At 40.8% G+C, this 25,080-nt stretch overlaps 1 protein-coding gene across 9 annotated transcripts in view; it reads left to right on the top strand.

The window, feature by feature from the left end:
* The window catches only part of kcnip4a (potassium voltage-gated channel interacting protein 4a), a 126,964-nt gene that overhangs the window by 29,733 nt on the left and 72,151 nt on the right, over window positions 1-25,080 (top strand). The window contains exon 1 of one of the 9 annotated variants that reach the window (XM_027015042.3): window positions 3,844-4,327. The exons of the other annotated variants lie outside the window; for them this stretch is intronic. Coding sequence (XP_026870843.1) covers window positions 4,243-4,327 — 85 coding nt within the window. The 5' untranslated portion in view covers window positions 3,844-4,242. Of the gene's footprint in view, window positions 1-3,843; window positions 4,328-25,080 lie in introns of those variants that run through there. 9 annotated transcript variants of the gene reach the window in all.

The following is a 25,080-nucleotide window of genomic DNA, read 5'->3' as shown; positions in this document are numbered from 1 at the left end:
TATGTAAGACTGATTTATGTTTCTGCATTTCATGAAAATCATTATAACTCTTTATAACGCTGGCCTTGTTTCATGCCACGCAGCTTAGTTCAGTTCATGGAGATCCTCTCAGAACACTGTCTCTACGCATAACAGCGTACAGGGAAAGTGCCACATTAACTACGTTTTAAAGTAAATTTTCTTACCTCTCACAAAGATTTTGCTAATGATTGAATGTTATGTGTCTGATGAACCAGATATGTAATTAAATGTAATATGTAATTGTTGCTGCCATTTTTGTACAGGTATAAGAACGCCTATGATTTAAAAAAAAAAAGACACAATCTCCAACAGTAGACACTTTGCTTAATCTAATGTGAAAATTCTTCCAAACAGGTTGCACTTTATAAAAGAAAACAAACCATCTCTTTTTCTTATAACTGTAACTATAATTAAACAGAAGGCTTAATCTTTTGGTAGATAAATTATTCAAAATTATTTATTGGCTGCCTATATATCATGCACCTTTGCTTAGGAGGCAACAAAATATAAAAGCGCCTGCTAATGTCTCTCTTCTGACACGCCACTCTCCACTGGTCTGCTTTTAAACAGGCATTATCCCATTTTGAAGGGTACAACTAAACTTTCTCTGTAGCTGGAGATAGCGCCATGTGGCACACATCCAGAATCTTATTAACACTGCTTGAGCACAGCAGGCAGATTTTAAGATCTGATACTTTTTTTCAAAAATCATGCAGTATGCATAAAGTAAAGCAATAGAAAAGTCTGATTTCCATCAGCGTATTGGACTTTTTCTCTGGGCTCCCATCCCAGGTGTCCAGTTTAGAGAGGCCAGTTCATGCATTACCATTGAATTCGCTCTCACAACTGTGGACACGAAAAACTGTTGGTGCTCCCCGCCGGCGTGAACCTTTTTGTGTTACACTTTTTTTCCTTTGGTAGTGTAGCAGTGGTGCCTGCTGTTGAAGAAATGCTCCTCAGGCTCCCTGTGCCTTGCTTATTTTTCAGCACAGCGAAGATCGATAAGACGCGTCAATGCCGCTGTTATTCCGTCTATGGCAGATCGGGTGGAGACGTCGTATGTACCAGCTGATCTCTGTGCTACTGCTTTTGTGCCCCACTTGCTCTGACTGCCAGCAATCAGTTTGACCTCCACCTTTTTGGGTTTTTTTTGTACGACAGTCAGCAGAATTGTTGACTTCTCCCACCCAATCACGTTTAGCAATGTGCTCTGTGGAACAGTATATTGTTTTTTGGGCAGTTCAGCATAATTTGCTCTCGGGTAGACTGCAGTAGACTATTAGGAAGGCATCCCTGCTGTTGCTGGTATAATGCTGGGTTATATCTTGGACACCTATCCTACCGATGGCTCATTGGTTCTCTAGTTTTGCTGCTGTTTCTCGGGTTAAATTTTCTGCTCAGACACTTCCACCCAAGTGCGGCGGCATTCTGTCAAAAACAGCCTGCTCTGTTAAGTGAACTATTTTGTCGTTCACTTGATAAATGAAACACAACGGACTTTAGGCTACACGCCATTCGTTAGCCACACAGCAACTTCAGTTAATGTTTTTTTTAATGATTTGTAGATAATTAATTTATGCAGGCTAGTACACTGTGTACATATCACAGTGTGACATGTTGACTGGGTCATAGCTCATGCACGTTGTCCTGAGGAGGTTGTAATATTTCAGCGGGCGGCCCATCCTTGGCGTGCCGATGCCGCATGCTGACCCCCGACGCCCGGCTTGATGAGGAAAGGAGAGAGAGAGAGAGAGAGAGAGAGAGAGAGAGAGAGAGCAGTGTATTAACCCTGTGGTGACTACAGGACAGCTACACTGGACCTACTGTGAGTGTCGAAAGTTTTAATCTAATTGATAAAGTTAGCTGCACATGCTCAGATCCTCAGATGAAAGGTGAACCTGCAATACTGTCAGTGTAGTCCACCCTCTCAAAAGTCTGTAGTCACAGCGCTTTGTTCAAACTGCTGAATGAGTAGACTCGGCACAAAATTGGATGCACTTCATCTATCATTTTTTAAAGGAAAAGCTCCCCTAATGGTGCTGTTAATTTACTACCACAGGATCCTTTTTCAGACACTGCTGTCTGGCTTGGCGTGTTTGCTGCCTCATCCTTTGCTGCTGTTAGAGGTAGTTGGGATTTTTAAATGACCAGTTTCCACTGTTTCCTCTGGGGGAGGGGGGTCACACACTCTAAAAGGTGTGCGGAGCAGAGCTTCTTGCTGCAAACATACAGCTCCGCTAAGCCCAAAAAAGTTACAGTTCAGAAGAGTTCTGATAAAGTATGAAGGGAGAATGACCTGTTGACAAATTCTGCATACACATTTCTTCAAGGGCATCCTGTGGGCAGCTTCTGATGGAGTGGTGGCTGCCCAAATACAGTGGGTGTTTCAAAACTGTTCATCCAAAATCCCAAAATAAGCTAACCATGACCAAAAAAAAAAAAAAAGATAGAAGAGATAAATAAAACATACAATCGTATTCTCTCATCATCATTATGCTTTTACATGACTCTATGTATACAATGCCTCTTCACATCACACTGAAGTTACCTGACTCCGCGGGTTCACTGTAAGGAACCGTCTTTCTCTGCCCTTGTTAACTGCTGTGCATATACTGCTGCCCCAGTGGCAGTTTACACTTTCCGCGTCGTTCTGCTGCTGCAAACCCTGACATGTAGAACAGACTGTGCTGCTGTCACACTGCTGGAAGACAGTCTGCGGCATGCTGATGGCCTTGTGTTTGTGTTTTCTCTTAAATATCAAAATAGACACTTGAGGTCAAACACGCACCTGTGAAAATTGGTCTGAGCACTGTGCGTGTCGCGTCTGTGTATTTAAGTCCATGTACGGAGAGGAACCCTCCTCTTCTCTGATGACGAGCAACAGAAAGTCTAAATCATCAGCTCTCTTAACATTGCATGTGGGCGGGGGAAAGCCCTCCTTTCATAGCGCTTTCACCAAAATAGGCATATAGGTAGCAGGAATGACCTGTGGAATTCAGACGTCACTTCACGCAGAGTACAAACCATCTCATTTCATAGCTGAATGACTCCCCTGCATAGGCATCATACCGAGAATTGCGTAGCACTGTATGAAAGCATGGACGCAGTAATCTGTGGGGAACATCAGGCTTTTGTGTTGTGGCTCTCCTGGCATCAGAAAGGAAATGTCCGCGGGGTTGGAGTGATTGAACTTAATGACAGCACTCAAGGAGAGAAAGGCTCGGAGTTGACTGACGCTAATGCGGAGTGGTGATGATTAGTGCTGAAGCTGATGTGCCGCTGAGGATATGATGTCACAGACTTCATGAAGTCTGTTGCACTAAATTAAAGGGTCCACGCTGGACATCCTTATCCATTTAAGCTTGGATGCTTTGGTTTTCTTGTTATGAAAGAAAGCTCCCGCTTGATACGTAAAGGTTTCCCTTTCTTTAGTTCTTTGTAACTTTCCCCTGTCTGGTTACTGCTTCACTCCTGTCATTCCTGTTTCTGTGTTTTCTCCTAACGTGCGCTTGACCCCCCCGGTCTCCTCCCGCCCCCACATGGTATTGTATTCCCCTCTCTGAAACCTGGCTCAACCGTTCCTCTCACTTAAACCTGTCCGATCACCTCTCCTCTGCCTGCTTTCACTAGCGTCCAGTCCTGCACAGTCGTAGGTGATCTCTGAGGACAGCTCCATAATCACCTGTCACTACTGATTCATGGGCTCCGGCACTTTAACCGGTGCCACGTTCCCCTCTCTCCTCACCCGTCCTCTCCTTCTCCTCCCTCCCTCGCTCCTCTGTGAGGCCCCGCCTCCCCAGCGGTGGTCGGGGGGGGTGTAATCAAAGCGGCACAGATGCTGCTGAGCTACTCGAACTGCTCCGCGTACTACGAGAACGTGTGCGCGTATGCATGCGTGCTCGGGGGGGTGTTTGTGTGAGTGTGTGTGAGAGAGAGAGAGAGAGAGGGAGGGAGAGCGCAGAGCACATTTCACGCAACAACTGAGGATCTTAGGGCTACTGGAGCCTGACAGATGGTGGAAAGGGAGACCTCCACAACCATTCTGGGACACTTTGATGAGCTGACGGCCCAGCGAGCTCCCTGAGCACAGGAGTGGTGAGCCTCCTCCACACACCCACGCCCGAACCACAGTTTCCAGTGGGAGAGGGGCTCTCCTCTGACCCAGAGCCTTCAGACAAATAGACTGCAGGAGAAGTGAGCCAGTGAGCAGGAACCCCAGCCATGAGCTGCAGGAAGAGATGTAAGAGGGAGCTCCTCAGGTTCGCCCAGTACTTCTTCAGGTTCATCACCGGCACTCTCAACGCAGGTAAAGTTTGGAGCAGTTCCCTTGCTTACAGTAGTGCAAGCTCACACTGCACTTTTACTCATTATCAGTCTTTGGTGGTTACGCTGACCTTGGCTTGCCATGGATGGCATGAATTTTGATTTGTGTTTTGCAGTTGATACAGTACATAAGGGCAATGTGAGTGTGAGAACTCTACAAATTTTACTTTGAACTAATATTTTTGGTGCCATATGTTTGTCTCATAAAACAGACTGTGGCGCAAAGAACAGAAGGCGCAAAGAACCCACCAGGCAAACATCAAACATGATTCCCACGTTCTTTACTGAGCTCCTCTTTCCTAAAGTTCTTATTAATGTTGATGGTGTAATAATTATAATGAGGTAACAAATTTGCTTCATCCTTTGCCAAATATAAACTTCCACCACCTAGAAAGACTGAAGAAGACAGTCTAACATTGCTGTGGATTTGGGCACATGGCTGTGGACACAGTTCCATCACCGGATCCGTTACTTTCTTTAGGCTTTCCTTTGATGTATTGTAAATGTTGGGTCCAGTGATTGAACAGTACAGTACATTTCAGCATCGTCTTGATGCATAATGGCTGAAATAAAGCAAAGACCGTATGGTGGCTAAGTTGACCTTGGCAGATGGATTCTGTTCTCATAACTCTCCTATGCTTGGCTTTCACCCCATGAGAGCTTGACAAAGCTGTGTGAGGGAGCTGGTTCCAGTGGAAAGAGCATGTGGCCGAGATTTTTGCATTTTACCTGAAGGATAATTCAGGGCAGCCTGGCTGTACTTGATGGTGGCCAGAAGCCTGCATTAAAATGCTGCCCCTGTTACATAAGGTAAAGTAATTGTTGCCCAGTTTTGCATCTGTGCTCAGTGTATTTCAGGCAAGTCCTAGAATTGCCCATTGCACTGACGTCTGGCTGCGCTTATTAACTTTGGACTGCTTTCAGTGGGTGGTGTGAGAATGAGTATATGGGATTAAATTGGATTTGGGTAGATTATATTGGATTTCTGGAGATTAGACCACAACAGGCTCTGTATCAGGATAATGCAGCAGAAAATCGTATTAGAATTGGCACATGTCTGTGTTCATCCTCTCCCTTATTTGCACTCAATACTGCAGTAGTCTATTTGGCAGCTGATGTATACAGTAAAACGAGTAAGACTTGCATAAATTGATGCATTGCAGCATGGTGCTTTGCTATGTGACTTGTGTAGACCTCTCGGTTTAATACAGCAGTGCCAAATTAATTTTAACTCGTATCTGTTTGAGAGTTTTAATCTATAGGAGTATTGAATATTTTGTATTTCAGAGAGTGTCAAATGTAATATTCCTCTGGGTGAATGGATGGGTGTCTGAGTATGTGCAAGGGTGGGTGTGTGTGTGTGTGTGTGACACCATGGACTTCAAAATACTGATGACTGCTTGTGTGATTTTGTAATGAGGATAATGGGTATTAATACATGCCATTGACCTGTGCCTCTGGCTTGTCTCTGTACAACTGAGGTGGAGTTTAAAGAAGAGCAGGGCCACCTTCATCTTGACGGTGGGTTTAGTGTAGCAGGAGTTGGCAGACCAGTGTGATCATCACTAAAGACATGAAAAAATGACTTTCCTTTCTAAAACTTGGCTGACTTGGAGGGTGTGGGTCAGTTGATTTGCAGGTTTAGCTGACTGGTTTTGCTTTATTTCTTTAAAACCAGATTGCTTATTAATATTGTCTTATTAGTATGCATAGCCCTTTTGCTTTATCAGTTTAGAGGGAACACATCAGTTTAGAACTGCTGTATAGATTGCCATTGGTGTAAATGCCACTGATGTAGACTGTTGACGTTTTATCTTTCCAAAGGGTAATTTATTTCGAACAGGTCTTAAAACGTCATCTGATGTAGTTACTTATTGATCACAGGTTGCTGGTTCATCAGTTACAACCAGCAGGGTATCAATAATAAATAAGTGCCACTGGGAAGACTAGCTGTATTGCAGTATAGAGGAAGCCCAAAGCTGCGTTCATACCTCAGGCGCCGAAAGTGAAATTGTTATCGACAGCCCCACTCCTGATGAGCCAGTGGTGCTCACCTATTTTGCACACATATTTCAGCCCTAATTTATGTTCATGGAGAAGATCTCTTACATTAGAGACAGGAACCTTTGTATAGCTGGACAAAGTATTATTAATAATTATTAATAATAGTCCATCTGCTAGCATTTCTGCTCATCTTTTTAGATGCCTACAACTTTCATAATTTCTGTTAAGTTGATACCTTTTGGTCTTTCTTAGTCTTCATAAAAAGCATGACCACCATTTTTTTTTTTTTTTTTTTTTTTTTGCCATTCTTCACAAGGCTGATGTCAAAGAATGCAACATGGTGAAACATGGTGTTAAATTTTGGTTAATTACTGTAGTTTAATGTTTAATACCCTTTTATGAGCTATATGTACTGTTAAATGAATCTATACCATGAAAATGTTCTCTGGCTTGAGTAGATATCACAAAGTAGCCTTTGTGTACATTGCATTGTGTTGCTCTTTCCCAAGATGCCACAGTTTTACAAATAAATGCATTTTACAAAAACAGCTTGGTACTGTGAGGAGATACTGCAGATGTGTCCCCCATAAAATACTTTGTAATGAAACTGTCAACGTAGAAAAGGGTCGAGTTTCTTAGCTATAGTTTTGCAAATGTTCATATTTATATTTGCATTTATGCATTTTCCTAGTGAATAATAATGTTGCTTTCATCTTGTTTGTCTTTCATTTATATGCCCTGCCATGCCACCCTCAGGAGAGGACCTGAAATTGTCTACTCTCTTTTTTCCCCAAATACTTCACTGCAGTTGTTTTTGTAAGAGGCTTTGTTATGCGGCATGTTCAGTTTGAATTTAATAAAAAAGTTAGCATTTTATGAGACACTAGACATAATCTCACTTCACTGGTTACAAATAGCATTCGTTTGGAGCACTGATTGGTTTGAAATTTTTTTTTTTTTTTTAATTATGGATGATATTTCTGAATTATTAGTTATTTCTCCCCCCAGAAAAATACTAAGCACACTGCTGTCACGCTCCTCAACTGCTGTAATACATCTTGCATTTTTCATAGTGAGAGGATGAAATACTTGGCACAGATTCTGGAATATTGTCTGTCTTTTATCTTCCCTGAGAAAAGAAACAAAAACAGACTTTGTTTTTACCCTTTTGCTTATAAGCACCCAGGAAACTTTCCATTTGCTTGACATTTTTTATTGCTTAAGCAAAGTCCAGAAGTATTCACTGCCAAGCAAACAGAAAATTAATTGCAATTTAATTGCCTATCAGTACAGTTCCCTGTAGAATTGAGATTTGATTTACCATTAAATGTCAATACTGTTACTCTCAAGACCCAATAATATTTTACACCAAGATAACTGAGCAAAGAGGGTGCTACACTTCTTTTTGCTTTGATAGCCGTTGGCATAGTTTTTGCTTTCCTGTGTGTGTTAATATTTAACTAGACAATGGTGACTTTGACGTGACGTCTGATGTGTACGTAACTGAACTATCAGGCCAGAGGAAAAGGTGGCAGTGTGCAAGCCACAGGCCTGCCTGTGTAACTCCTTAGAACGTCTGATGTCTCTGTTTATATGGACCCTGTGACACCAGCCGTCTTGGGTTCCTCACTTTGGTTTCCTGACTGCTGTTACTGGGTCATGTTCCAGTCAACCGTAGGGACCGCCCACCAGAGCACCACGCAATCCCTGATCAAACGTTGAATAGTTGGTCCAAGGCAGCAACTGGTGTACATGCCACCTGTTCCAATGGGATGAAGCAGACTCACACGCGAGCGGTGGCCACGCCGCCGCGTTTGTCTCGACATGGCCTCAAGGAAGCCCTGCTTCTGTTTTGCAGTCCAGGCCAAGGCTAAAGCAAGGCAACCCTTAGCATTTTTAAAGCTGTTCCTTAAAGACACTATCAGGCATCTTACTGTCTTTCTCTCCGAGAATTAACTGTCCAAGCCGGACATCTGAAATGAGCAAAATCACGTGCTTGTGTTCTGCTACTAAATGACTTTCTCTCCAGACAGATACAAGAAAGAATGGAGGCCAAAAGGATGGATGAAGGGATGCAAAGATTACTGCAGCACTGCGATGAGAACCTGTGATTGTGATGATGGGCACATCACCGCTGTAACCACATAGAGCACTTTTTTCCCGTTCTTCTTCTTTAGTGTTCAGAATGAAATACCTAGAGGCTGGCTCGCTTGAATTGTGCCATACACATTACAAGTAGGCTGTCTCATCATTTCACAGAACTGAGTCCAGCTTGTCTGAGTCAAAGCACAGATGCATGAGAGTACAACTGAGAAACATCAGTAGGAATATGCAGAGCGTGGGGACTTTTAGCCGTTTATTTTCATATTTTCTGTATGCTGCATCTATCGATTGTGCATCAAAGATATTGGCAGTATTATGAAACGGGAATTTCAGAAAGCTGAGTTATTGCAACAGCCTCATTCTGGGTGCATTTCTGAATCAATTTTGAAAATATACAGTTTCAAAAATTCCTGACTACAGTCACTACACTTTTGGTTATGAATAGCTAATCTCTAAAATTAAACAAAAGGAATAGAAACTTGGTGATTTTACTCCCCTGGGCATTGTCTTTATTTATTGTTGTCAATAAATAAACTCCCACTTGAGGTGCTATTTTAGACCCAGATCATAGGAATTTATGGGTCGTTTGGGGTGTTTCAGGAATCAGATTTGTATAATTAATTAGATGTACAATGACTAATTAGATAATGATGATCCATTATGTTATATATCAACAGGGTGATGATTACAGATCTTCCTCTCAGGGACTTTAAACTTGATTTATTGTGCTGTACATCATTTATGTAATGGTGAAATTCGCTGAATGATGGGTTGTCTCCTGGAATCCCTGAGTGCCCCATATTGTTTTCATGATGATGATATGCCGAATATTTTGGAGAAAAAACAAACCCATAAAACCTCAACGGTGATTATGCAGAGTGAAAATATTTTAGCAACCAATCAGCTGTCAGCTGTTGTCTTATTCATGTCACATCTGTTCAGCAGAACAGATTCTGGTTTGCTAGTTAACACATTACACATTTACACATTACTGACTGTGATTTTGCAATCATCAACTTTTACACCTGTAACTATTTGAACCCTTTTATATACAACCAGCAAAACAACTTCTTACCACAGAATGGCAAAATTTGTCCTGCTCCTATCCCACAAAGAAAGGAGCTGCAAAGCTGAAACAAAGAGATTTCTTCCAGGCTTTTTTTTTTTCCTTTTCAGAATCTGTAACGGTGGTGTGATCATCTGAGCCCTGCCCTGTACCTCAGAGAGTCCATTTCTCTTATTGTTTTTTTTCCCCCTCAGCCTGTAGCTTCCAGTCAGTTCAATTCACTCAATTCCATTTTAGCCCCTCTAGCAAGTGCCATCAATTTTCTCATTTGCACTAATGTTTGTAAATGAGAACCTTCTCAGTTGAGAAAACGGATGGTATATTTTTAGACGTGCCCGGTTTCTGGTATTGTGTGCAACCACTGTGTGCTGGATAGGGTTTCACGTTTAAGCACCAGCTTTATGAACTTCGTAGAGTATACATTGATTGATTTTATTTTTTTTGAGGGGGGGAGGATTTCTTAAGTTACCTGAAAGACAGTAACATCGCTGTTACCGCACACTTTTTTTATAAGACTAATAAAGTTTGAATATCTTCAAACCGTGAAACAGGGCTTACAAGGTATATCTGGAAACTTAAGGGAAGGACACTGAGCCCACCTGCAGCCTCTTTCTGGCATCGGTACCTCTTCCAGCACTACATGGCTCTAAAATCGGAACCTACACCTTCACGCCAGCACCTTCACGCCAGCACCTTCACGCCAGCACCTTCATGCCAGCACTTTTGGGATTGTGAAGTGGTGGAATTAAACTGGAAAACCCTGAACCTGACCCAGGCCCCAGTTTCGGGTAACAGCTTTCAGGCCAGCAGGGCTTTAGGGCCAATGGCAGTGTTGAGATGGCAGCGTGTTCTCCCTCAGACTGATAATCATGTGGCTTTTATTCATCTGTGTTCTGCTGACACTCTTTCATTATGCTCTTTTGCTGATCACGCCAGTGTCTGCGGGTGCCGGTGACTGCTGGATCCAGTGATCACGCGGGTGCCGGTGACTGCTGGATCCAGTGATCACGCCAGTGTCTGCGGGTGCCGGTGACTGCTGGATCCAGTGATCACGCCAGTGTCTGCGGGTGCCGGTGACTGCTGGATCCAGTGATCACGCCAGTGTCTGCGGGTGCCGGTGACTGCTGGATCCAGTGATCACGCCAGTGTCTGCGGGTGCCGGTGACTGCTGGATCCAGTGATCACGCGGGTGCCGGTGACTGCTGGATCCAGTGATCACGCCAGTGTCTGCGGGTGCCGGTGACTGCTGGATCCAGTGATCACGCCAGTGTTTGCAGGCAGTACTCTTTGGACTGTTTTTCTTTCAGACCAACATCCCTCGCCCTTAGAATAGGAATGTAATTTAAACAGAATGGCACTTTTTACATTAAATACTTTTCAAATGACTTCCAGTCAGCTCAATTCACTCATTTCTAGCCCCTCCAGCATGTGCCATCAATTTTCTCCTTTGCACAGACCATTTTGCCATGGCCAAATAACATTTTTTTTTTTTTTGTGCCTAAAAATCACTTAGATAAACAAAAGGACATTTCTGTTTAAATAGATCATGCAATTTACCCACACCTCAAAATGAAAGGTAAATATTGTACAGACCAAAAATACCAGTCTGTCTTTGATCCATATATATTACAGGAAAAAACGGTTGGCATGTCTTGTTAACTATCTACATTGATATACAATTTAAAAATCACAAAAACATGCACGTATCCATTGACTTTGAGTTCCCCAGAGGTATTGTGGACATTTTCTCCTACTTATCTCCAGTTGAGTAAGCACTTGCCATTTAAGATTGTATCTAAATTCAATACTTTCACATTCCTGACTTAGTCTAAATGTCAGTGTGGCAGTTTGTGACCATTTTGGATACACTTATGCCAGAGTATATTTCCATTGTGCACATGTTCCATGCAGCAATGCCAGGCATTGAGAAATAAAATGAACAGAAACGTCAGCTGAGAGCTTTTCAGTTGTCCCTCAGCAAATCACTTTCTCTTTCCTGTTTTGTGGTGTGCTGAAGCGGAGATGAGGCACGTTCCATGTCCACACTCCTGAAGCTCAGGTCACTGCTTCTTAACAGTCTGTAATAGCACTTCAGCTAAAATAAGCTAATGTGGATGCTGTGTTTATTAATGCTACACCTGTGATTCCCAGTCTGGTTCTGGGTGACCCCCAGATAGCCCATATTTCCGCTCTGTCCCAGCTCTCGGCATGTGCGAACCAAGCAATCAGGAATACCATGCGCCTGATAAAGGAGTACTGGGAGCTGGGGTAGAGCTAAAATGTGGACTGGGAGTCCTCAGCCACAGGGCTGGGAAGCACTATGCTGCATGGCGCATTTTGTCATAGTGGATTTGGTGAACGTGTCTGAAATTTTATTGTGCGCACATATGACTTTGGGGACCCAGAGGCTGCAGTTGTGAACAGGCCACTGTGGCCACCGTGGAGGACGAGATATTTTAGCTCTGTCTCCTGATGGTGTAGCATTCAAGCCCTGTTACATTTGGTGTGTTATAGTAATGATTTATTCCTCTGGGACGGACATCGATCCATAGTGGTGGTTTCATGTTGAGACTTTCCCATTTTGCCCACAAAGCAGTATTTCCTCTCCACTGAGGCTACGTAAAATCTGTGTGAATGTATTACAATAAAACCTGAACAGCATCTGTCAGAGAACTGGAATAGAATGAGCTTTGAATGATGAATCACACTTTTCTCACCTATCAGTTAATCATGGGAATGTGTGTTCACTTATTTTAGAACCTGTTATCCTGCCTATAATTCTATTCATATAGATTATTTACTAATTATTTAATGTATAATGTTTCCAGACAGACCTACCAGATGTCATGTGATGTGATGTATTCAGCTGAAAGTGGCTGCCCTTCACTTGTAAATGTGGTCAGGCTGTGGTTCTTCTCATTATCAAAGGGATAAAAACATTCCGGTCCTGACAGTGTTTCTGATCACTGCAGTGCAAGAACCATTTGGAGCACCTAGTGAGTGTGGGAGAGGACCTCCTGCCTCTCTGAGGTCAGTGTGTGGTCAGTCTAATCTTACCTCATTTACATAGTATTGGAAAATGGACACAGCTTGGGGAATCTTCGTACTAATACAGCTTTGCAGGTACTGTCACTGTTGTTAATAAGAGTGCATCCCGTATTAAGAGCTGATATATTACAATGCAGCTATATTCCTTATTAATGCTAAATGCATGTCTACCACTGTGAGTAGTCTTTTGAACTAATAAAGCATAAATATCCTGTTTGGATTGTCACACAGCCTTTGTAAGGTGGTGTTCAGTAGCAGCAGAGGGAGATGGCTGTACCTAATCAGTATTGTCAGAGGTATGTGGAGAGAATGAGCCACTACTGCACTGCAGTCTTAAAGTAACCTTTTTTTTGTTTTCAAAAGCACAAGCAGCCCTGGCCTTTTGTAAATAAATTCTCTATCATGGTGCTTCTTTTGGTGCATTTACTGTTTGATGTGCAGGTATCAGATTTTGTTGCTGAGCATAAATGTACAGACAGTGGTATTAACACTTTCCACAGACCTCAGGTAGTGTGTGAATGTGCTGGATGATGCGGTTCAGCAAGCTGTGGTGTTCATAAACAGAAAGTTTCACTGACTGATTCAGCTTTTTCATATCATGTTTACATGCAAAGTAACATCGGTGGAGTGAACTTGGCTGGTTTCATTGCATAAGCAGACAATGAACTAATCTTACCATCTTCTGGACTCATCTACTGGACTCATCTTCCCATATTTCTGTTTTTAGCAGGTGGATGGTAATTAAATTAACATCCACTGAATCAGTGTTTGATTGCTCTTGTCTTTTTCTACTTGTATCGGTTTTAGCCTTTGCATAATCGCTTGCATGTTTTTCATACAATTTAATGTATTTGTGATGGTATCTTGTGTGCTGTTGTTAATAATTGATCATGAAACCTCAGCCACATGAACGAACAAGTTAGCTAAACGTGCCCTCACTTATACAATATTTCATATTGTCTCTTTTTGTTTTTTTATATCAGAAATGAAATTCCAGGCACTGGAATTTGTATATAACTGATTATTGCTCTGCCTCCGCTCTGTGTGATAAATTGCTACTCGTTCTCAGTGCAATGCAGCATCGCTAACGCTGCCTCACACACCACCAGAGATACGGCTACAATCACAGTATAGAATGTACCACTGCAGAACAAAAGGGATCGAAATCGATGGGATGACCCAAATTACACAGGGCCAATTAAATTGCGGGGCTTCATTTTGGTCACTAACATGCCACCATTGGTGTCAGAGTTGCTTCGAGGCATATATCACCGTGGCAATTGCACTAGCTAGCAATCGGCATCCTTGGTTGACTGCTTCATAATAAAAGTGACGGCCATAGATCTCTGTGACAGATGCATTTCATCATAAACCGTGCAGGATTAAGGCATTTGTCTCCCCTCTCGTTCACTCTAACTCCCTTTCTTTCAGCATTCTGTTAAAACTACTGAGAACTAGCAGTGAAACATAGTAAAGCATTGTCTTTAACAATGCTAACATTAGTCTGCAAAGATCTTCTTGTTTAAATCAAACTCTAGCTTCCTCTAGGTCTACAGAATCATGTCTTTTTGATGCATCAGTTTGCTAAACAGCTGTGAGCCAAAGATGTTGAAGGTTTTTATTCCTGTTTACAAAGAGTGCAAATATAAACAGACAACTAAAGCTTTTTGTTCACTTGTTCATGTAATTTGAGCTTTATTCTTACTTTGTGTTAATATGTTGTGTTTTTGTGTGATAATCTGTGTATAAATATGTGTAAAGTGTAAGCCATTACTTTTTCTTATAATGGCATGTAGCATTGCAACAGTTCTTGAATCTGTGCTGACAGCTGTAGTCAATATCCATGTTTGAAGGCTCCTGAGGTCCCAAACAAATGCTTCAGTCCACTGGGGCTTCACATAGATCGCTGAGCTTTCAGGGCTTTAGAGATGAGAGAGAGAGATAATTGGGAGGCGATGGACCATTACATTCCGAAAGTGATCGCCAAATTAGCAACATGTAGTTAAATGGCCAAGAACTCTGGGTTACTCTGAACTAAAGTGCTCGTTTTCAGCACTTTATAGATCTTTAGCTCTTTTGTGGGTGTTTCGTGTTTGCTGTATTGAGCAGCAATGCTTGCATATAGCTTTCCTCATATAAATGTAACAAGATAATTCATATACATTTACTTGTTACATTTTTTAGTGGTAGGCTTAAAGTACTTAACTAAGTAAAAACTTAAAGTAACCTCAAATAATTTGGTTAACTGAACCATGACTTCAGTGGGGGGCACCCAAATATGAACAGAACTCAAAGGTGTTAAGGCAGACGAGAACAAATCCATGCAGATTAGCAGCCCATCTCAGAAGCGACAGCGCGCTCTCGCTCACCCCCAGAGTGCTACATGCTGCTTCTGTGCACAGCGGTAAGCTTTATAAAGACGTTTTAAGGAGAATTAATCCGGCCAATGGCCAATGATAACAAATACCTAAGAAGAATAGAAATGGTTTGTTAGCATTGCAGCCTTTATCATTACAGCACAAAGCTTCTCTACTATTTATACTCTCTCTCTCTGTCCATCTGCCTGTCTCTCTGTCCGGCCATCTGTGTGTTTTGTTTGCTCTGTTTGTTGCATCATTTTCCATATGAAGCCTATAAAGGCTGGAAGAATTTTGACACAGTGGCAGACAAAAATTCTAGGGACGTTCAGTGTATGGTTGAAGCAATTTCAACTGGTGTGAGTGAAGCCAAAAAAAGAGTGAGACTTTTCTAAACATCACCATGTTAATGTATGAGAGACTAAACACTTTTGTAGATAAATTGCTGGAGACAAAAAAGTATAAGCTATTATTTTAAATAGGTAGGGATTTGTTTGAAACAGATGTAAGTTAAACAAATAGGTTTGATGGTTAGGAAAGCCAGGCCAGATTTAGCATAATTCTCTGATGCTCAAGAGTAGTACATAATCATAGCATAGCATGTGCATTAAATTGTACGAGATGATGATTAGATGGAAAGGTAAGAAACCAAATATTCTAGAAACACTACATACAAAATACCATTTGGTGCTCACAGTGCTGGTGCATAGTTTTACAAAACATTATGAACTAAAAGTCAATATTTTAATTAAATATGAGCAAAGATAGAAAGTAACATAATTTATATTAAACGGCAGATAATTCACCCATCACCAATAAAATCAAAAATACAGGTTGGTCTGTTCCAGAAATAATCATTTACTGCAGCCCTGCTTGATTGCTGTCTCCATAATGCTGCTTCAAATAAAGCAAGGATCTGTTTTCATGGCCGTGTAACAGTAATGCATATGAGGATTGAATGAGATGCTTATTCCATCAAACCAAACAAGAAACTTGGATTTTTTTTAATGATTGTTACTAAACTAAATTTGGCTCAGTGGTGTTTTATGAACCTGATATGAATATAGTGTAAGCAGTCTTGTGGAAACCTTGATTCTAATAAGTTGTAGACCAATAAGTGTAATAAGTCGTCTTGGCAAGCCGAGACACAGGAAAAGTTAAAGATACAAGGGGGTGCAGTTACATCCTTGAATACTGGATAACCTGAGGGAATTCAGGAACATGCCACATTATGCTCCAGAGTGAGGAAGGTCACTCATGTGGAAAAACATAATGGAAAAAGTTTTAGAATGGCAGCCTTTTCCCAGTGTCAGGCATTAGGGCTGAAATCCATTGGCATGTAAGTGCCAAGCCTTCTTTGCAGTCAACGTTCAACATTCATTAGGTTCGTCCACGGGACTCCTTGGAGAGTCGATGCATTTGTCTGTTCAGCCACTGGAATCGGTTTTACCAGGATGAGTGAAGTACCCTTCCTGGTTTCCCTGCTGAGAAGTCGATCTAATGTTGTGGTGTAGGTTTCCTCTGGAACCCTGGTAAGGAGCTTTACTTGACAAGGAATATCTGGACCCTGTCAGTACACTTAGCCATAAAAACTCTGGAAAAACTCTGGACCTTGTGGCCAGCCCATATCTTGCTGCAGTAACTAGAGTCAGTGGATATACTGCATATTTAGCTATAGATTTCCATTCTAAAAACCTTAATGACCTTTTTCATTTATTTTCATATTATACATATGTGAATTTTCCTTGTGTATTATTGATATATTATTTTCCTTATGTATATCTGTGTGTTTGAACCACAACAGGTATGACATATTTGAAGACACCAGTTGTGGACTGGACTCATAATGGCACCAGGCTAAATTACACCTCTTATTGCTCCATGTTTAATGGAGGAGCTTATTTGAACTGAAAAACTGAAACCTGTCTGGTGATCTGCAACATCGAACCAGAGTCTTGTACTACGGCTAGAACACCGCCATTGGGGGGTAAAAAGTGCATTAGGCGTAGCAGTAATTGCAGTAAACGCATTAGTCCGTTCACCCACGAGGCCAAGCGCTGACGGATAGCTTGCAGGCTTCAGGTGCTGAACAGCAGAGAATACATTATCACATTGTCAGTTTCAAGGAGAATGAGATCTCTATAAATAGCATGAGAGCGAGCCCCACCCCAGAAATCCATATGGATGAATTAATTTCTCTGGTGATGGATGCTACTACTTTTCCATTATGAGAATATACTGCATTGGTACTGATGCTGTGTCGGTTAGAAAAGTGTTTGTTACTAGGCTTTTAGCCATGATGGAGTTTGAGTCAACATCTCTGACTGTAAAAGGCAAAACTGTCAATAATGTATTGCTCACGATTCTAGTGTGTTTAATAATAGAAGGCAGAGGGATTAAGATTTCATGCTTGAGGAAACATTGCCGATAAACACACATTAAAGTCATACACACCTTGGATGCAATTCCTGTTCATGAGGTCTACAGCAGTGAACAGTTTAGTGCTTTGATGGGTTGGCACGTTTCAGCACTGCACTGTTTGTGGCTTTCCAGGACTGAATCTGTGTATGTGGGTATTTATATATTAATACTTGCTGTTTTTTCCCCAATCAAATTTTATTTATATTTTATTGTGTGGCACTGTGGACACACGAAAGCTTTTCCAGAGCAGGAAAACAAGATCAAATCAATGTAGCTTTGTTTTTAAATGAAAACTGACGACCTTCTCGTTTTGCACACAGGATCTAATTTGTGTTCTGTGCAGATGTCTGGATCTTGTGCCATTTCCCATCCTGCCTAATATTTTTACTGAAGGCTACAAAAGGGTTCTCTGTTAGCTTGGAAGCACTGCCTTTCCTTTAACACATAGTAAAGTGGTCCACGCTGTACATATGGCTCTGTTAGGTCTATAGCTCTGTTAGGTCTATAGCTCTGTTAGGTCTGTTATAGGAAATTGCCAAAGCCTTCACAGTTTACCTACTCATATGGGGCATGTTTTGCACCTACATTAATAAATGTCATAATGTGTCATGCATCCATACCAACCAATTTATCTTAAACTGAGTAGAATGTATATATTTCTTATTACAGTGTGTATTCAGCTTATCTTGGGTCTACCATATCAAATTTTGTCCTTGATCATTGTTAGTCTTCTACGTCCCCACAATGATTTGCCCCGAATGAAATGCCACACACTTTCAGATTGTGCACATGAACAAGAGTTTCTCACAAGCTGCCACGTCGTGAACTACCTGACTTTAGATCTAAAACAACATGGTGAATGGCAGTCACAATGTCCAATTCCTGTCTTTGTTGCTTCCGTTATAGATATTTTACAATGTACATTATACAAAGATTTATACTAATGGCACAACTCACCTCTTTCTCTGTAGTCAACTTGGTTCATGTTTACATGCTTACAACTTCTTCTGTACACATATAGACAGGTTCCACTCAGCTCGGCTTTCGTCGGTTGGTCAGCTTTTACACATGATGTCCACATCATGTTTCATACGAGATAATTGGCATCTACCTCGCACTACAGCAAACTGAGTTATACATATTGAACATGTTTAATATTCATTACTCACATTTAGGGCAGTCCTCACTGGATTGAGAGCAGATTGGAGGTGTAAAGATTGCAGTATAGACACCCCACAACACAGGATAATCTGAGAAGATCATTTGTTTCTGATCACCCTGATATCTGGAAACCTTTTTCAATTGTGGGTAGGAGCAAATCCGCCTCAAAATTGGCTCGATTGTTCTGGAGTGTGGGCCAGGCATCGGTGTGAACGTTGCACGGCATTGGAGTGAACGCTGTCCCGCATCAGTCTGAACACTTGGATATGAGCTTTGAGAGTCTTCACAGAAATGCTGAGCGAGAGAAGTGCACTTCCTGGAATGGGGTGGACTTTTACATTTCTGTTCCATATTGAGGGATGAAATTCAGTTTTGCAAGGATCATCTTGTCATAACAGTGAAATATTAGGATTCTAAGATCTGTTAGCATTGTAAATACCCCCCCCCCCACACACACACACACAGCATATATCATGTTAGCAGCAAAACTCATTAAAATAGCAATGCATGCACTCCTAGACAGAAGCAGAAAGAGGTGCATTTTGCAATGGGAAAGTGTAGTCAGAATTTAAATTAGATGGCTCTAGGAGGATGTGATGAGGCTTAAGGTGTGCCGCACTTCATTTATGTCCAGATCATCACCGCCACACATAAGATGAAACTCTTTTTTGTGATAAGTGACACAGCTTTTCAATCATTAAACTATGAGGCCCACCATATTAACAGGGCTTTTGTACACTGGACCTTGGGTCCATTTCTCTGTTCGGATTGGGACGGATTGCGGGAAGAACTCGATGCTCCAGTGAGTGACAGCTTTACTGGGGAGGGGCCTCCTGGCCCTTGGCCAGCATTGGGGCCACAGATTGCACTTGAAGAAAGTTTGATAGTCTGAGTCACCAGTTATTTGTCTCATAACCAAGCGATCGATGCAGTGGATGCAGTTCTTCAGTTTGGCTCGAGTTGCAACACAGCAGGGAGGAAGCGATTCAGGACAGGACAAAAAAAAGTCCTTGACGAGGCGCCATGGAAAGGATTTTACGTCAGCAAGGGTTGTAAGCTATATAACTAATATATATATATATATATATATATATATATATATATATATATATATATATATATATATATATATATATATATATATATAGTTATATATATATATATATAGTTATATATATATATATATAGTTATATATATATATATAGTTATATTATATATATATATATATAGTTATATTATATATATATATATATATAGTTATATTATATATATATATATAGTTATATTATATATATATATATATATATATATATATATATATATATATATATATATATATATATATATATATAAAACTATATATAAGCCAGTGCTCAAAGTCACGTGCTTTAGGCCTTTATAGCAACAGTAATGTGGATTACGACCAAGTGTTTCTCCTGTAGCTTGTGAAGTCAGTCTGATGTTGCTTTCTTAAAAGACTCCAGTTCTTTGCAGTGTCCTCATGCCTTGCCTGTGCTGATCTCCTTCATCTCACTCTCTCTCTGCCTTTGTGTAACCCATGCTAATGTGGCCCATGCCACGCTGTGCTTTGCAGGTCTAATAAACTCCTCCTCCTGATGCAACAACCAGCCAAAAGCAAGTGTGAGTCACTGGACGCCTTGGACAGCATTGTATCAGATCTATCATCAGACCTATCTGGTCACTGCTAAAGGACACAGCTTTCACAGCAGATGCTCACTGCCTCGAATGTGTTTGTCTTAAGCTACCTGCCAGCATGGCTTACAGACATGGAGAAAGAAACCAGTCATCTTTCTTTGTACGTAGGCAAAGACTGCATTTAGGTATAGTGTGTTCCTAGCAGGCATTTGCTGTACATTACTATATTAGGCTGAATGCTTAACAAAAATGAATTAATCTCCTATGTACTTGCATGGCCTGTGTGTGTGTGTGTGTGTGTGTGAGAGAGAGAGAGAGAGATGTAGGGTGGTAAAAGATCTAGAGATATTAAAAATGGTGAAGTAAACGAGGTTTCCAGTGAACAGAGGTTCTTCATCAGCTGTGCAAGCAAAGTGCTTCTGAATTTGTTGGATGAGGAACCAGTTTGTTAGAAAAAGCAAATGTTTAGAAGTTCAAGGATGCCTCCTTGATTTTCTAGGGGAGATGGTGTTCTGTTGCTCTATCCTGGGTTCCCATGGCACTGTCTAGCTCCATTATCAATAGATATGGTGTTAATGTGTCTCCTTGCAGAACTCCTGATAATATCTCAAACTCATCTGTTTCTTTATCGGAAGTAATGGCTTTAAGTGGTTTCGATGGAATTTCAAGGGCTTTTAGAATGTTCATCATTTTACCCTGATGGATAATGTCGAATGCCTTCTTCAAGCCAGTGAGACACAGGACTACAGTGAGATTGTTTGTTTGTTTGTTTGTTTGTTTCTCCCTGTCTTTTCAATAATGAACCCGAATCTGTACTACTGTGGTATGCTTTTACCTAAACCCTCACCTGATGTAGCAGGTAAAGTATTATAACACCAAGGTCATGGGTTCAATTCCCTGGGTGTGCATGTACTGTCATCCTGATTAAATTATCATGGATAATAAGGGTGTCTGCCAAATACCATAAATGTATATATTTCATTTTTAGTTAGACCAATTTCACAGTAATTACAGGTTTTGTACAAATAGACCTTAACAGGATGTTGCCTTCTCGATTGAGTCCAGAAATACCACAACTTCAGCAGTGCAATTTTCATCCACACAGTTTAACACTGGTAGTCACAGTTTATTGCCAGGAAATTGTTACTGGGGGCAAAGATCATGACGCCAACTTCTTCTCTTTTTAGCATGAGCAATGCCTAAACCAAATTTATTCAGAGTATATAATCAATTGTAGCCAATGTTTCATGTAGGGGCATGAAAGTTCGGGAATGTTCGGTTTCCAGGTCCGTCATGTTTCGAATGAGCCCACTCTGCACTGCGGAAAGTGAACTCTATTTATTTGAAGCTGATCCCAGAACAGGACCAGGCTGCCTCAGAGTTGCCACCCCTCTGTCTCTATCTCACTGTACCCCACGTTTGGATGCATGGGCTGATGCTGCACTTGCTCTATAGCTTTTCTTTTTTATAGGGACTTTTGTATTTGTGTGACTGGAAGTCAGTAACCATGGAGAGCTTCCATGGTAATTATGGTGGTTGGATAATTGCTCTGAAATCAATCTTGGCGGCAATCGTCTTGTGTGTGTAATCCACTTTTACCGCGTGGATATGAATGATCAAAAGAAGACTTCCTCCTTCTGAATTGGGCCCATCTTGAATGGTGACATATGCATCTATGTGCCTTTCCTCTGTGGTCGAATTAATGGCAATTTGGAGTCTGATCACTCCCAGCATTGCCTCAACTCTCGCGCTTCCCGCCACTCGGAGACAAGGCTGGGAGTTTTATGGCTTCGGCGCTCGCTAGACGGCACGGAGAAATATTAGAAATCTTATAAGCCAAGGGTCGCGTAGGTCAGTAAAATGAACTACAGTGCTACATCTCCTCTGGTTCTATTCTTAGGTTGTCTGAAAGTCTGAGGAGCCATTTCTCCCGGCCCAAAGAACCGTGATGATAAAAACCAAGAGGCCGACGGTGAGCAGCGTCTGGTGCACATATAGACGAGATGAATAGGCCTCGTGGAGCCATGTTCACACTGCCATAGATCTCTCTGTAACTTAATTGGCCCTGTAAGTTGTGTACCTCAGGTAATGAACACACAGGAGGCACATTTGCTTTGTTGCTACTGATGCACCTCAGCAGTATAACTCAGACATTTGCCGCTGGCACTTGTACGTGACCCGTTTTTTTGGTTTTGGCCCCCTAGTATGAGCTGCCCCGAGTACTTTACTGACACACAAAATTATCCCGCCAAACTCAAATCACCTAAATACATAAAGGAGGCAGAGTATTGGTTTGCGTTAATATTAATAAGTGTCATGCATATTTCTGGTTAGTATTTCTCCCAGTCAGGTTAACATATTGTACATTATTCATGCATGCATTTAGATACATAGCAAAAGATATTGGACAGTCAAAGGCTTTTGTGTCACAACTTAAAACATTGACCTTTTAGGTTTAAAGCAACCGATCTAAATGATAACCAAATGGTGTGTAATATTCCACATACTTATGTCAAATTACACACAGGGATATTTCTTCATGCATCAAGTGAAAGTGACTGTGAATGTTAATGTCTTTATAGTGGTAATGTAATATTCACTTTTCATGTGAGCTGAGGATTGACGGTGCAGAAGCCTGAATTTTTATTTTTTGTGAACCAAAAGCAACATTAATCATCATAATGCGTCAACACATCCATCTTGGGATTGAATTAAGGTGACATTCTAGAAAGCTTCAGCTTCTGTTATCACTCTGGACAGAAACACAATGTCATTGGTCCTGTCATCACTTGAATGCATTGCTAAAATAATATTTCTTAAATAGACTAAAATTAATTAATTTTGAAAGGGCACAAGGACTGTTAAGGTTGTTGGATTTCCATTAAAGAATAACAAGGCATAGTCAGACATAGTTTGAGACAGTCAGATATGATCTGGTCATTCTGGGGAATATGACGGAAGCAGGGCTTGGCAGGTGATGCGGCACGCGGTAGTTCCTGATGGAAACGGTGAGAAAGTCATATTGGCCAATATGGACAGATGTGAAAGTGGGTCAAAAGAGATAGAAGAATGTCCTATGGGAAATATATATCTGTGAGAAAGCTAGGGGGGGGGAGAAGCATTTTATATTTGACAAAACCGATGACACTTGGAAGCCAGGGAGAAAGATGACTAAAATGTTGTTATTGAAAATTTGTTAACCTACAACTGGCTTTCCTAAGCCTGTGTAACTGAGTTCATTTAAAGACCCAGGGAACATATTGTAATATGTTAAAAATATTTGTATGATACTAAAATGAAGTATACATTACAATTCTCCATAAAAATAGAAATATGATCAAGCACTGCTCATAAACCGAGCAAATTGGCTCAACTGTACTAGCTAAGAACAGTATGGGTGTGGTCACTGTCTTTATTCAGATGGCTGAGAAGGTTAACTTTAATGTGGAGAGTATGGTACCAAAAAGGAGAGGCAAAACACAATACACATAGCTCTGAAAAGGAAAAAGAAACTTTCATTTATCTGTAATAGTTAATTAATGACATTATTTTTTGTTTTTGATACATTTTTAGTCCAAGTATAACAGACCAACCGTAAGACCACTGGCAAAATTTTCGACTGCTTTTGGTGGAATGAGGCATATGTGCATTAAATTAGGTTTTGTAATTTTACTGGTGGCATATGGAATCCATTGATGCTGTGACATTAAACTGCAAATAGCAAATACTCTCATTAATTAAAAAAAATTTAAAAACAACTACTTAGTTATAAAGCTATAAATAATATTAAGCACAGGTTTACATCAAATGTATGATTAAAAAGTTATTCTGTTGACAGTATAACTCTTTAATAGATATATTTAAAACAAATACAGTGTGTATAAGTTGGTAGTTGAAAAGAATCTCATGTCTGCATGCCTTGGCCTTCCTGTAAAAGGAGTGGCACAGGGAAAGGTGCCAACATGCTAAGTGCCCAGTCAGGTAGAGAAACATGTGAATATACTGGTTACTGGAGTAAAGGATTACCCTGGTGTCCCTCAATCAGGCCAGGCTATAAATAGGTAACAGGCCCAGCCAATCATGGCTAAACATTGTCTACCTGCTGGCTCTAATGTACCTCATCAGTTGTCTGAGTGACGACTGCAGGGTAAGATGGATATAGAGCCTTCACTGATGCAGTGGCCAAGGTCCTAAATGCCAGAATGTTTGTGATGCCAGAAAACACCCTTGTGAGACTGATGCCTGCCTTGGTTTGCCTGTGAGAATGTAGTGGCCAGTTTACATAATGTAACAAATCATACAAAATTAACAACTGAGCAAACCATTCAGAAATGCAAATCTAATGATGTAACATTTACAGTATTTGGCAGATGCCCTGGTCCAAAGCGACTTAAAGAAGCTAAATAAATATCTTCATTTGACAATAGATAGGACAGTGTTAAGAATACTATCTGGCTTAAGCCCTAGATAGACTGGAAAACAAGATGGTAAAAGAGAAATTACTTGTTTAGAGCCAAGTTCTCCATTATGGGAAATAACACAGAATTGTCTCTTCAGCTAATGTTGTTGGGGCTAATTTAGCTTTTTCAGCCTCAGCAAACAGCATAATTCTGAATTTATTCAGCTGTGCATTCAGTGTTAGCATACAACCAGCTTTTTCTTCATTTGGCTTTATATCTTTTAAGAAAATAATTTTATAGTTCAAATAAATCTACAGTCCCTCACAATTGATAATTATATACCTGTGATTTCAGGCTTTATATGAAAATGAATATCTTGTTAAAATTTTCATCTTGTCTTGTTCATCTTGTTCATCAAATGTGTTTATATAGCGCTTTTAACAATAGATGTTGTCACAAAGCAGCTTTACAAATGTCCAAGTCCAAATATTGAAGGGTTCATTATAAATTTGTATAGCG

The sequence above is a fragment of the Electrophorus electricus genome, chromosome 13 (genome assembly GCF_041902795.1).
Source record: "Electrophorus electricus isolate QZ-2024a chromosome 13, ASM4190279v1, whole genome shotgun sequence".
Lineage (NCBI taxonomy): Eukaryota > Metazoa > Chordata > Actinopteri > Gymnotiformes > Gymnotidae > Electrophorus > Electrophorus electricus.
This window is presented reverse-complemented; position numbering and strand designations above follow the sequence as displayed.